Source organism: Arachis hypogaea, chromosome 12 (assembly GCF_003086295.3).
Source record: "Arachis hypogaea cultivar Tifrunner chromosome 12, arahy.Tifrunner.gnm2.J5K5, whole genome shotgun sequence".
Lineage (NCBI taxonomy): Eukaryota > Viridiplantae > Streptophyta > Magnoliopsida > Fabales > Fabaceae > Arachis > Arachis hypogaea.
Window position 1 is genome coordinate 24,874,574 of NC_092047.1, and position 12,285 is coordinate 24,886,858.

Here is a 12,285-nt window from a genome sequence, read left to right on the forward strand (position 1 = left end):
CTGGGAGGGAAACTATTCCATCAGGCTTAATGAAGTTATCACCTAAACCGACCACGCCATGTTGGCGGGTTCTCAGGTCGGTGTCTCAGAGGCCCAGAGCATTAAAGACGTTACGGAACATGATGTTCGAGTCGGCTCTGGTGTCTACGAGGATTCGCCTGACCAGACCAGTTCCCACCCTTGATGTAATTACCATAGGAGGGCTTTTCGGCAAGTCATCAAACCACTGGTCATTTGGTCTAAATGATACTGACGGGACTCTCCTGGAGGAGGGCATGGGACTGGACAACGACATAGCCAAGACTTTGGCATCCTTCCTGCATGCCAACTTCGACCTCGGAGCAACGTCTCTTCTGACTACAACGTTCACAATGGTGAGGCCACGCTCGTTGTCCTCCTCGGGGTCTTGCCTTGGCTTCACAGCGCGGCTCTTGTCATCGCCAGATCGGTCACAATCCCGCCTCCTGGGTTCTCTTATGAGGTGAGAGAACTCTGCCAGCTTACCTTCCCGAATCGCCTGCTCCAGAGCATCCTTCAAATCGAAACAATCTTGGGTCTTATGGCCGAAGCCCTTGTGGTAGTCGCAATAGAGGTTTTTGTTCCCTCCAGTTCTATACTTGAGTTGTCGAGGCTTCGATAGGATGCCCTTGTCGACTATTTGCTGGTAGACCTCGACGATCGGGGCTGTCAAGGGAGTGTAGTTTGTAAACCTCCCTACCCGGGGGAGCGACTTAAAAGCTTTAGCTGGCCTTCCGTCCTTGGAGTGCTCCTTAGCCCTTTTCCCATTACCGGGATGACGACCAGGGTTATAGGCGGGTTGCCGCTTGTTTGCTGCCACGACTTGGCTAACCTCTTCGTCGTTGATATACTCCCTAGCCACATTTTGGATCTCTTGCATCGTCCACACGGGCTTGGTGACGAGGTGCTTCCTAAAATCCTCGTTCAGCAACCCGTTCGTCAAGCATAAACTGGGCATTGAGTCGGTTAGGCTGTCAATCTCCAAGCATTCATCATTGAACCTGTCCAGGTACTTCCTGGTCAGTTCCCCACTCCTCTACGTCACCCCTAGCAAGTTGATCGGGTGTTTAGCTTTAGCGATACGCATGGTAAACTGGACTAGGAAGGCGCGGGTTATGTCCGCAAAGGTTGTCACTGAACCTTGGGGGAGAGCGTTGAACCAACGGATTGCCGACCCTGCTAAGGTCACGGGGAACGCTCGGCACCTGACTTCATCACCCACTCCTTCCAAATTCATCCTGGCCTCGAAGGCCGTTAGATGTTCTTGGGGGTCTTGGGTCCCATCATACCTCATGTCCGTTGGCTTATCGAAGTGCTTCGGTAGCCGGACCTCGAGGATCGAATAGTGGAAAGGGGTTGCCCCATGATTACGGGTTCTCGCCTTTTCCTTGGTCTTTCTCTGCTGTCTTCTCAGTTTTCCTCCACGGTATTTCTTGTCGGAGGATGGGTGTAAATTATGGGATCTCGCCATCTTCTTGGCACTTTCCTGCTTTCCCCTTGGATATCTGACTCTAATCGGGGGTTCGGGGTGCATCTGGAGCGACTTCTTCGAGGGCTTCTACCTCTCTTTTGAGGAAATCGGGAACGATCCTGCCTCGGAGCTGGTTGGTAACGCTCCCTGCTCGTCAGTTCTTGCTCCAGATTCTGCACCCTGTGACGTAGCTCTTGCATTATTCTAGCGTTGTCATTCCCCATTCCTCCGAAGGGTCGCCTTTCCTGGGAACGCGAGGAGAGCTCAGGTTGCCACGGGGGGGGGGGGATCTCGTGCTTTCGTTGGAGGAAGCCACGGAGGCTACCCTACCACTTCGAGGGACCATTTCCTCCTTGTGCTGCTTGCCTCCGTCGTCTGCCTCCATGGGGCCCAACAGAAAGTCCATTTAGGCCGGTCCCCACAGACGGCACCAATGTTCAGTACTTCGGGTAACGAACGGGTCAGTGGAGCTCTGAAGGTGAAATGGTAGGAACCAGCCTTGGTCTGGGTCCAGAGGAAGAGGACGGAGACTTAACAACCTCCCGAGCTGCTGCGAAGTGAAGAGGGGTGGGGGCGCCACCTGCAATGACACTCCGACGCTCAAGTCAGGAATGATGCAGATGGTGGTGAGAGAATAAAGAGGGTAGTGACGTACCGTGGGGGAGGGATAGGGCCCTCCCCATATTATACCCTGTCAGTAGGGCGGGCCCCACAGGAGAGGTCTCCTTCCTGGAAGCTTCCCTTCCCAGTTATCATGTGGCTGGTTACAGAGGAACAGGTGTCCGGGTCGTGATCCGAACGTGAAAAACCTGATAGGCCGGCCCCTCGGGTCAGGTCATCCCGTGCATAGAACCGGCTTGGGTAATGCGCAGACTGGGCCAGGCCGTAACAGGTCTTTATATATTTTTCATTGGATCTCTATACTATATTAGATTTTATAATTAAATTTTTATCGTGACAAAAATATTAGAATTAATGGAATATTCCATTAAACAAAACGAATATATCTAACACTTGATTGAATATTCCGTTTTGTTTAATAAAATATTCTGTTAATTCTAATATTTTTGTCACGGTAGAAACTTAGTTATAAAATCTAATATGGTATAAGGATTCAATTGAAAAAAAAATATAAAGACCTAACTAAAAATTTAATAAAACTATAAGAACCAACCATCAACAAAATAATTTAACCTAAAATAACGTATAAAATTTGGTAAATTTTATACCGCAAATTTAAAAAAAATATATTTTAAAAATTAAATTTAATAAATATTATATCACATTTATATCAAAATAAATTATTTTATGAAAAATAATAACATATAATATAAAACTAATTGAAATATAAATATATAATATTTTTTATTAATTTTATTTTAAAATATATATTTTAATTATAAAAACGATTTTGGATCAAATCGTACTTAATCGAAATAGAATCTAAAGTCAACCCAAAAAATAACAAATTAAAACGATAAATTAAAAGCCGACAAAATATACTTCTTGTCATATTACATGTTTGAACATCCATTCATATAAGACCCATAATTAGGAGTAAAAGTGGAATGAGTTGAGCCGAGTATTAATGATAGTCTAAAAGTGGAATTAGTTTTAATGAGTCTGACGTGTGTTAAAAATAGATAGTCTAAACTTTGACCTGTTATTTCTCTTAAGCCTTTTCTCAGGCTCGAGTCCAACTTGTTTAAAACTCGATAAGTCTACAAATTTATTTAAAAAGTCTGTTTCATAAATTATAACTTAAAATAATAAATTTAAAAATTTTAAATTAACATAAAATATATTCTAAAATTTATACTTCATAATTTTTAAAAGATAATTCATTATAAATTAATGGTTAGTCACAAATTATAATCATATTTATAATATATAAATTTTTTTTTTGAATAAAAAAATTACAATCTTAATTAGTCTTAACTATTGATTCTTTTGTTTTGTTTTGTTTTAATATAAATAAATAGTTAAAAATTTAAATTAAAAATAATTTATTTAAAAAATATTTATTTTGACAATTGACCTAACAAGTTTTATAAGCTTTTTTTTATATTTATGGCCTATTTTATTTAACTGGTATGCTTTACAAAAATTCCAAATCTTATTTGTTTAATAAAATAAACCGAACTTAAAACGAGTCGACGTATGAGCTCCGGTCGAGCAGTCTGAACCACTTTCATCCCCAATTCCCCTCCGCTACGTAATACATGACTACACGTTGTACAAACTTCAACCTTACAGCGTGAGTGGCGCACCAATTAGAGTGAAACTATGGTCTTAACTTATTCTGTTATTCAGTCTTTCCCTTCACGCGTAATTGTCCCAATTTTGCGTTTTGAAAGAACATTAAAAAATGTTTTAAGAAGAAAATTAGTCTATAGTGAAATTTAATATTCGAATGTAAAAAAATTTTAAAAATTATTTCAATCAAATATATTTGTTGTTATTTATATTTATTAAATCATTTTTATCAAATATAGATATTATAATTTTTAAAACAATATTTTTTAAAAAATTAACTTGAATAAACTAATTAAAAAAAATTACCAAAATCCAAAGGTCGTAACTCGTAAATTAAATAAGAAAAAAGGGAAAGACCATATTTTGCGCAAGTCAACCAACACGAAGAAGCATTATGGCGAAGCTGATATAAGATTGAAAATGAAAAGTGAATAAAGAATAATTAAACAAGTCATCTTTATTTTGTCTCCATGTGCAGCATCTTCTTCCTTCCAGTCAGCACCACCAACACACAAACACAGACAGTGATCTTAATTTGATTGAAGGGGAAAGAGGAACCCTAGAAAGAAGAAGAATGTCTTCTGATTACGCTCTTCCAATTCCTCAGAATCGCGTCATTGTCAGTGCACTCTTCTCTATTTCTAATTCTAATTCTAATTCTAATATCCGCAAGCAATCATTACTGAATTGAAATTGTGGCAGGTTGGGTTCGGTGGAGTTGGAGTGGATTTACTAGCAACAGTGCCAACTTTTCCTAAACCAGACTCCAAGAACAGAACCACTGACCTCAAGGTACCTATCGATATTTCTTCTTTTTCACTACCATTTTTCCTTTCAACCTCTTTTTCCCCTTAAAATTTAGTTTTCTCTCCAATTACAAATATTATATATATAAAAGAAAAAAAATTATTCTTTTATATGTTTACTTGTTCATGTCTTATTAGACTTCTAAATTACTCACTTCCTTAATATTAGGAGCATTTTTTATCGGTTGTTTTAGGTAAATGTTTTTTCAATGCTACACAAAAAAGTAGCAACAAAATACATAGGGACTGAATTAATACATAATAAGTTAACAACTAATTTAGCGGCGGTACATTTTTTTAAGTATTTTCAGGTTTTTTTTTTTTTTTTTTTTTTTTTTTTTTTTTTTTTTTTTACAAATATTAATGCGTTTTGAAAAAAGTGAAGGATGCAATACTCATTCTACGATAATTTTTTTTATATATTTATATGCCAAGTTATATATTTAAGTTTTAATATGTGATATTATTTAAATTTTTATTATCACAAATACTATATTATAAAAATCTTATCAATTAGAATAAGAAATTATCTTTATAAATTTAAATTATTCATATAAAAACGTAGTAAATATATGGTTAAAATCTAATCATATAGTAAGAAGCGGAATATTCTTGACTTAATACATAATATTTAAGTAACAATCTATGTTCTAAAGCTATTTATACACCAAAATCAGTCACTAAAATCAACCACCAATATATTTGTATATAAATATATGAGTAGTTTAATTTATTTTTAATATGTATTTGTGTTCTAATATGTATTTTATACTCATAGTTGACTTTGGTAGCTGATTTTGATATATACGTAGCATAATCGATGTTCTAAAATATAAAAGAAAAAGTTATTTATACCAAAGATAAGATATTGGAATTCTCAATGATATTAATTATATTAAAAATTGTTTTTTATAAATAATAAATTGCATTCTTAACAAATGTTTAAGAATCAAGTTTGTTTTTACTGCATGGAGTTATCACTATTATTGGTGTACTATCATATAATTAAATATTTATTTTTTTATTTTTAAATACAGAGAGAAGTAGATGAAATTAATTTGTATTAAATTTACATTTTATATTGAAATTTTCTAATTTATATAATAAATCCACGATCCACCCCTTATCAAGTGTCCAAAGCAAGACACTAATTAAATAAGTCTCGGGTCGTAAATAATAGTTGGATGGGGTAATCATGTTGTTAAACTCCGGTGATTTTCTTTTCTTACTTTCCTGAAATGGTTTTAAGTGGGAGTCATTTGCAGCATGATTCGATAAAGCTTTACTTTTATTTTTGTTGTCTTGGACCTGTCATTTTTTTGTTTTGTAAAATATATATTATATACTATAAACTATTTTAAACTTGAAATAGTAATTTTAATTTAAGGTTTCCTTATTTTAGATTTTTTTGTTCAAAATATGTTAGAAAAAGTTTGGTTGCAAATTATTAATTATAGGTTTAAGTTTTATAATGGGTGATTTGTAGGCTTACTTGTTTGTTAGGTACGGTTAGTTTTATTTTTATTTTTTTAATTTCTTTTCATCATTATTTTATTTAATTATTTTCATCCTCGTTATTATTACTAGTTACTAGTATTATATACAAAAAAAAAGGACCAGTTTTTTATAAAGTGGTGGAGAAAGTTCTTTCGTTTTCACACCTGCATTTTAATTTTTTGCGAGGTGACACATTTATTGTTAACAAAAGGATATATTTAGATACCAAAAACAAAAGGATCTATTTTTTTTTCTAAATGGTTTTTAATTATAAATTATTTCCATTAAGGTAGACTTTTGGCAGCTGAAGTTATGGCATTTTGAAATTTTAAAAGTAGTTTATTAGAATTTTCAGTATTTTAGTAACTTACTTCTTTTTTTTAACAGCAAATACTTCATGAAATACAAGTAAAAAAGTTAATAAAATACAAGCGTAGTTAGCACAAAAACAAAGAGTGGTTGTTACATGAAATAAATCCATTATATACACAATGTAAAAAACTTTAGAGCAACAGCTAATCAAATTGCAAGCAGGTAAGCGTAGGAATTAATCCCTAAAATAAATACATAGGATTATACAGTAATTACAAACCTAAAAAAATTTGTCAAATATGGCAAATCATAGTGGACAATTATCACAGCAGGTGACTATTCATCATAATTTAGCAAATAACAATAAACTTTTCTTGATGGACTATATATATATATAAATGCTACGTGCACACAAAATCAGTTACAATGTATTTGTATATAGATATATATGTTGTTTAATTCATTTTTAATGTGTATTTTATATTTTAAAATATATTCTATACAGTTGACTACATGATTTTGTGTGTGTGTATATATTGTTCACCTTCTTTTTGCCACCCAAGCAAAGCCTCATGGGATCTTGATGGACAATATATACTATGAAGTTATTTTGCACTATATCTGCTTTTCTTTTCTGTTTGTTTTTCTTGTCCTTATTGGCATTTATAATACAATAATACTTTGTCGACAGGAATCTCCATTTGGAAAAATATTTGCAAGCTTCTAAACTATATATTTAGCACTTGTTTTTAATTATAGTGTTTAAAATCCATATGAAAAGCGAGGAATGAATAGATGAAGATGCATATGGTTTATGATTTAGGATATTTATATTCTACTTGGGATAGGGAGTCTGATCGCTGTTTGTTTGCAATCTTTCCTGCTCGATTTGTTAGGTCCAAGGTGGTGGAAATACTGGAAATGCTTTGACTTGTGCTGCTCGTCTTGGCTTAAAGCCAAGGATAATTTCTAAGGTTCCTATTTTCTTTTCTTTTTCTCTATTTTTATCTTGTGCTTAAATTTTATATTTATTTAAAAGAATGGGATAACAATGAATGATCCAACTATAAGCCTTAGTTATAGTAGAAGCCTTGATACTTTTTCATAAACCAACTTCCTTAAAAGCTTAAGCTGCTGGTTAGAGGCACATAAATAGTTATATATCTAATAGTTTCAATGATATTCTACTCAACTTAATGGTGTAGATAATTTCTATTGATTTTTGTTTTTCTGAAATAATTACTAGATTGCAAATGATCCTCAAGGCAGGGCCTTGGTAGAGGAGCTAGAAGCTGAAGGGATTGACACCTCTTTCATGGTGGTATGTATATATATCAAACTTTCCTTTGTTTTCTAGATCTGAATGAATAGCTCGAGTTGAGTATGTTTGCAGTTTCTTGTACATTTTTATCGAAAAAAGGAAACAAAAAGATAGGATAATATATATGGGCAGCCGGGCAGGGTTTGAGGAAGGATTGCTTCCAAAGAGTATAATGTAGGCCATCTAATCAAATAATCACATCAACCATTCTCCAAGGCTCCCCTTTAGATAGGATAATATATATAGCATTTATAATTTAAGACTTATCCTAAAATTGTTTAATATTTGTGTTTATACAACAATAACAACAAAGCCTTGTCCCACTAAGTGGGGTCATCTACATGGATCAAACGACACCATTGAGTTCTATCATGTATCATGTCTACAAAGAGACCGTTTACATGTAGATCTCGTTTGACCACCTCATAGATGGTCTTCTTAGGTCTTCCTCTGTCTTTCACCCCTTCTCCGTCTTCCATCTCATCTACCCTCCTGACTGGTGCTCTGTCGATCTTCTTCTCACATGTCCAAACCACTAGAGATGCGATTCTACCATCTTTTCCATAATAAATGCTACTCCAATTCTCTCTCTTATATCTTCGTTTCTTATTCTATCCAATCGCGTATGACCACTTATTCATCTTAACATCTTTCTCTTTGTCACACTTAACTTATGTTCGTGCTTCTCTTTGGCTGCCCAATATTCTGTACCATAAAGTATAGCCGGTCTAATAGCAGTGTGATAGAATAGAATATCCCGCTGCAAGTACAATTGGTAGGTAAACTTGGAACTTTTTCCATATCAGTAGTTTTATAACCATGAATCGATTCATGAGAAAATTTTGTACTACTATTTTACTTCTCTCGCCAATTGCTTTGACTAAGGCAAGCAAATTAAAGCAGCAAGTTCAACCAGTTCAATCTTGATTGTTTTGGTAATTAATCTTTCACCAAAATCTATTTCCATTTGTTTCCAGATCTCCAAGGAGGGGACTACACCATTTAGCTACATCATTATTGACAACCAAACGTATGTGCCATTGCTTAAATGGTCTACCCAATATTTCAATTGAATAAATGTGTTTCAAAGAAACAAAAGAATGCATGATGATGATATTTATATCCAATGAAAATAATCTATGTTAGAGATGAAACTTGAATTAAAGTGTTAACGAAAATGCTACAAATTCCTTGGTGTTTATGATATATCTCCATCTTAAGTTTTCTTGTTAGATAGATTGCCATTAACCATAATCATGATGTTTTAAAATTTAGGAAAACACGCACTTGCATATTCACTGAAGGATATCCTAAAATGATACCGGAAGATCTTCCACGACCTCGTTTGTTATCTGCATTGGATGGAGCGAAATTGGCTTATTTTGATGTAAGAATGCCAGAAACTGCTCTTCTCATTGCTCACGAGGTAAGTTAAATAAGTTAGTTCTTTCATAAAAAAATTTATCTTTTCAAATTTTCATGATTGTAATTGTTACAATGTACTCTTCTTCTGAAGAGGTTACTAACTCCAACAATGCCGATCATTGACGGTAGGAGAATTAGCAGTGAAAAGTCGAGGCTACGTTTCTGTTCGAATCAATTAAGAAAAAAAGAAAACTATATATGAACTTTTAGTGGATTCATAAACTTTTCACATACTGTTCAATGAATCTTAAACTGATTTAATTATATTTTGTTCTTGTAGGCATTTAATCGAAAAATACCTATCTTAGTTGATGTTGAAAGGCCAAGGGAAGGATTGGACGAACTCCTACCACTGACAGATTATGTTATATGCTCGGAAAAATTTCCACAGGCAAGTAACACTGTTGTCATGAAGTAGAATTTCTCAGAAAAATGCTTGTGAAATTTTCTATTAGGTTGGATTATTCTTAGACTCCAAGATTTCATGAGAGGATCATGAAATTTATTTAACTGATATTTAGCTTTCTATTGTAGCCAAAGAATGACATAGAAAAGTATTGACAAACACAACATGGAAATGTGAAGATATGAATTTATCTGATTGAAATTGAATGTTTATCTGATTCATTGTGATAAATGATTTTCTTAACTGAGTCATAACTTCTTACACTGACATCTTGTCAGGCTTGGACGAGAGCATCGACTATTCCAAGAGCACTTGTTTCGATCATGTTAAGGCTTCCAAGACTCAAATTTGTAATCGTGACTTTAGGAAAGAATGGCTGCATAATGCTTGAGCAACTTGCGGATGGTGAACATACTTTTTCTACCCTCTTGTTTTGATCTTGTGAAATTGGATTCATATGCTAGAATAGGGAGAAAAACTATAGCATCTGGTTGAATAACCATCTTTTGTGAATTTGATTTCTTTATAGAAAGTAAGTTGCAAAGTTCTTTTCGCAGAGAGTCCCCTATTAGAAGAAATTGATATCGATAGCGACTTGGAGTCACTATCAAAGTCGAAGGATGATAGCACCATGCCTACAATCATAGCCTCGGTATAACTGAGCGAAACTAGAAACTTTTTATCCAACTGAAATTTGAGATGTGATGTATTAGGAAAGTTTGCCACCTTTTAGAAGTAGTTATTGATTTAGTTGAGCTATTACTAGTTATTTTAAATCTTGGCAAATACTACTTGTATTGATCTTTTTTTCCGGTTAATCCTTCCAGTCCATAACAAGATTTACTGCAGAAGGAATAGGATCCGTGTGTGGAAGGTTATCTATTGGGACTGCTGAAAAGATTCCAGAATCAGAGATTATTGATACAACTGGTGCCGGGGACGCATTTGTTGGAGCTATTTTATATGGTATGCGGAAACTCTTCCCATTACCTTTTTGCATTTACAAGCTTGAATTGTGTGATTTTCACATTCAGATAAACCATATGAGGATAATTCATCAATTCTACATAGACTTAAATTTTGTTGTCCTTTACTTCTAGTGTTAACAGGCCAAGTTTAGACATGATTCATAATAGATCACACTAGCATCATTTGATCCATGTAGCCAACTCCATTTAGCGGGGCGAGACTTTTTGTTGTTGTTGCTTCTAGTCTTGGATAGTATTTTGTTTTGCTGATTGGTACCTTCATTGTTTGATGATACAAGTATACAACTGCAAAATTTACAAAGCCTTTTATTTTATATGTATTTGCAGCTATATGTGCCAACTTTGATCCAAGGGCAATGTTGCCATTTGCTTCTTATGTGGTAAGCAATCATTTAATTGAAGATGGCATAATATGGATTTATAATCAGTGTTAGGAAGAATAAAACAGGATTTCACACAGATGCACAATATTCATGTGTTGGTTAATACTTAATAGACTTTGAAAAGATCAAATCTTTTGAGAAGAAAAGTGTTTCAACTTTCAAGGACTAAAATGGATTCATTTAACAGTTTGTATGAAAATTGGAAGACAATGAAGCCCATACCAATTACCAGTTTATATAATGTCACATAGTGAATTTGAGGTTAGATATATAATTATTGACGTGTTTCTGTTTTTCTGATCTGCCTAGTAACTTGAGCGTTCAGGATGAATAATTTATCATGATATATTATCAGAGTCTCTATGAACATAATGTCAAAAAGTTTGATCCTTACTACCTCGTTGTTTAATGTCAACCGTAGGCTGCGGCCAACTGTAAAGCTCTTGGAGCTCGAAGTGGTCTTCCATATCGCACCGATCCATATTTGGTATCAGTATTTGCTCCGCGCTGGTAGAAACTCAAAGCAATTGTGAAATCTCCAATGTAATATGTGCAAGAAAAATAATGATTCACAATACAAAATTGAGCCTTTACATGATCTCAGTTTGTAACTTAGCATTTTGTTAAGCTTGCCCTTTGCACAAGTTTTTATAGCATTTGTTCTGTTGGTGATACTAAGTGTACAAGTGTTTTTGACAACCAAGTCTGACCAAGTTGAAAGAAGGTGGAGGAGATGCTGGAATTGAAGTTGAATGCGTGAATAACAGAGATGAAAAAACACATAAAGATACTTAGTTAGAGTTGGTTACAAAAATAACTTATTCACCTAGTATTTTTTTTTTTTTTTTGTCGTTTGTTTTAATTTCTATTTGTAATTTAAGTGTAATGAATTTTTCAAGAAATGTCAGGATTGTTTTTGCTCATTTTTTATGGTAGTTTTTATTAGTGCTATTAAATAGAAATGTTTAACTTTTTCTTTTTTGTTAGAGTGAACTACCAACTCGGTTGCTGTCTATTTCTCAGAATGATAACGCAACTCCTTAAAATAAAAACTCCCTGCCCTCTACTTTCGTGACACAACGTGGTCCCTGTGGGTGTTTTTCCGTCAACTCTAAACGGAAAATGCTGATGTGTCAGGTTCATAAATGGACAGGGGCTTAATTGTCTCTAAATTCAAATTGGTTAGAAGTTTATTTGTCCTTATTCTTTAAATAATATTTTTTTTAAAAAATTTTATTCATTATATTAATATTCTTTTTTCAATAAATTATTGAATATACGGTATAATAAGTACAAACTAATAAATAAATTATTCAAATTTAAAAATATCTTTTATTATGAAACTAAATAAATAATTCTCAAATATAATTTTCAAATATATATAAATAATAAATATTAAAA

At 33.9% G+C, this 12,285-nt stretch overlaps 1 protein-coding gene across 2 annotated transcripts; it reads left to right on the forward strand.

The window, feature by feature from the left end:
- Positions 1 to 4,103: 4,103 nt before the first annotated feature.
- On the forward strand, positions 4,104 to 11,807 carry LOC112727177 (uncharacterized). Of its 2 annotated transcripts, XR_003165603.3 has the most exons (13): positions 4,106 to 4,364; positions 4,448 to 4,537; positions 7,257 to 7,334; positions 7,607 to 7,681; positions 8,659 to 8,711; positions 8,957 to 9,107; positions 9,387 to 9,497; positions 9,791 to 9,917; positions 10,070 to 10,164; positions 10,340 to 10,478; positions 10,829 to 10,881; positions 11,072 to 11,145; positions 11,306 to 11,807. XR_003165603.3 is itself a non-coding variant. In XM_025776848.3 (12 exons), the coding sequence occupies exons 1-12, from the start codon at positions 4,320 to 4,322 to the stop codon at positions 11,396 to 11,398; spliced, it is 1,110 nt and encodes a 369-aa protein (XP_025632633.1). In that variant the 5' UTR covers positions 4,104 to 4,319; the 3' UTR covers positions 11,399 to 11,807. The 2 variants fall into 2 exon arrangements, 1 of the variants encoding a protein (XP_025632633.1); XM_025776848.3 differs by lacking the exon at positions 11,072 to 11,145 and having other exon boundaries at positions 4,104 to 4,364.
- Positions 11,808 to 12,285: the final 478 nt, after the last annotated feature.

Coding starts and splice junctions, on each gene's coding strand:
- LOC112727177 (XM_025776848.3), top strand. CDS start 4,320: ATGTCTTCTGATTACGCTCTTCCAATTCCTCAGAATCGCGTCATT. Junction 8,712..8,956: donor ATCATTATTGACAACCAAAC/GTATGTGCCATT, acceptor TTTAAAATTTAG/GAAAACACGCACTTGCATAT. Junction 10,165..10,339: donor TGCCTACAATCATAGCCTCG/GTATAACTGAGC, acceptor TAATCCTTCCAG/TCCATAACAAGATTTACTGC.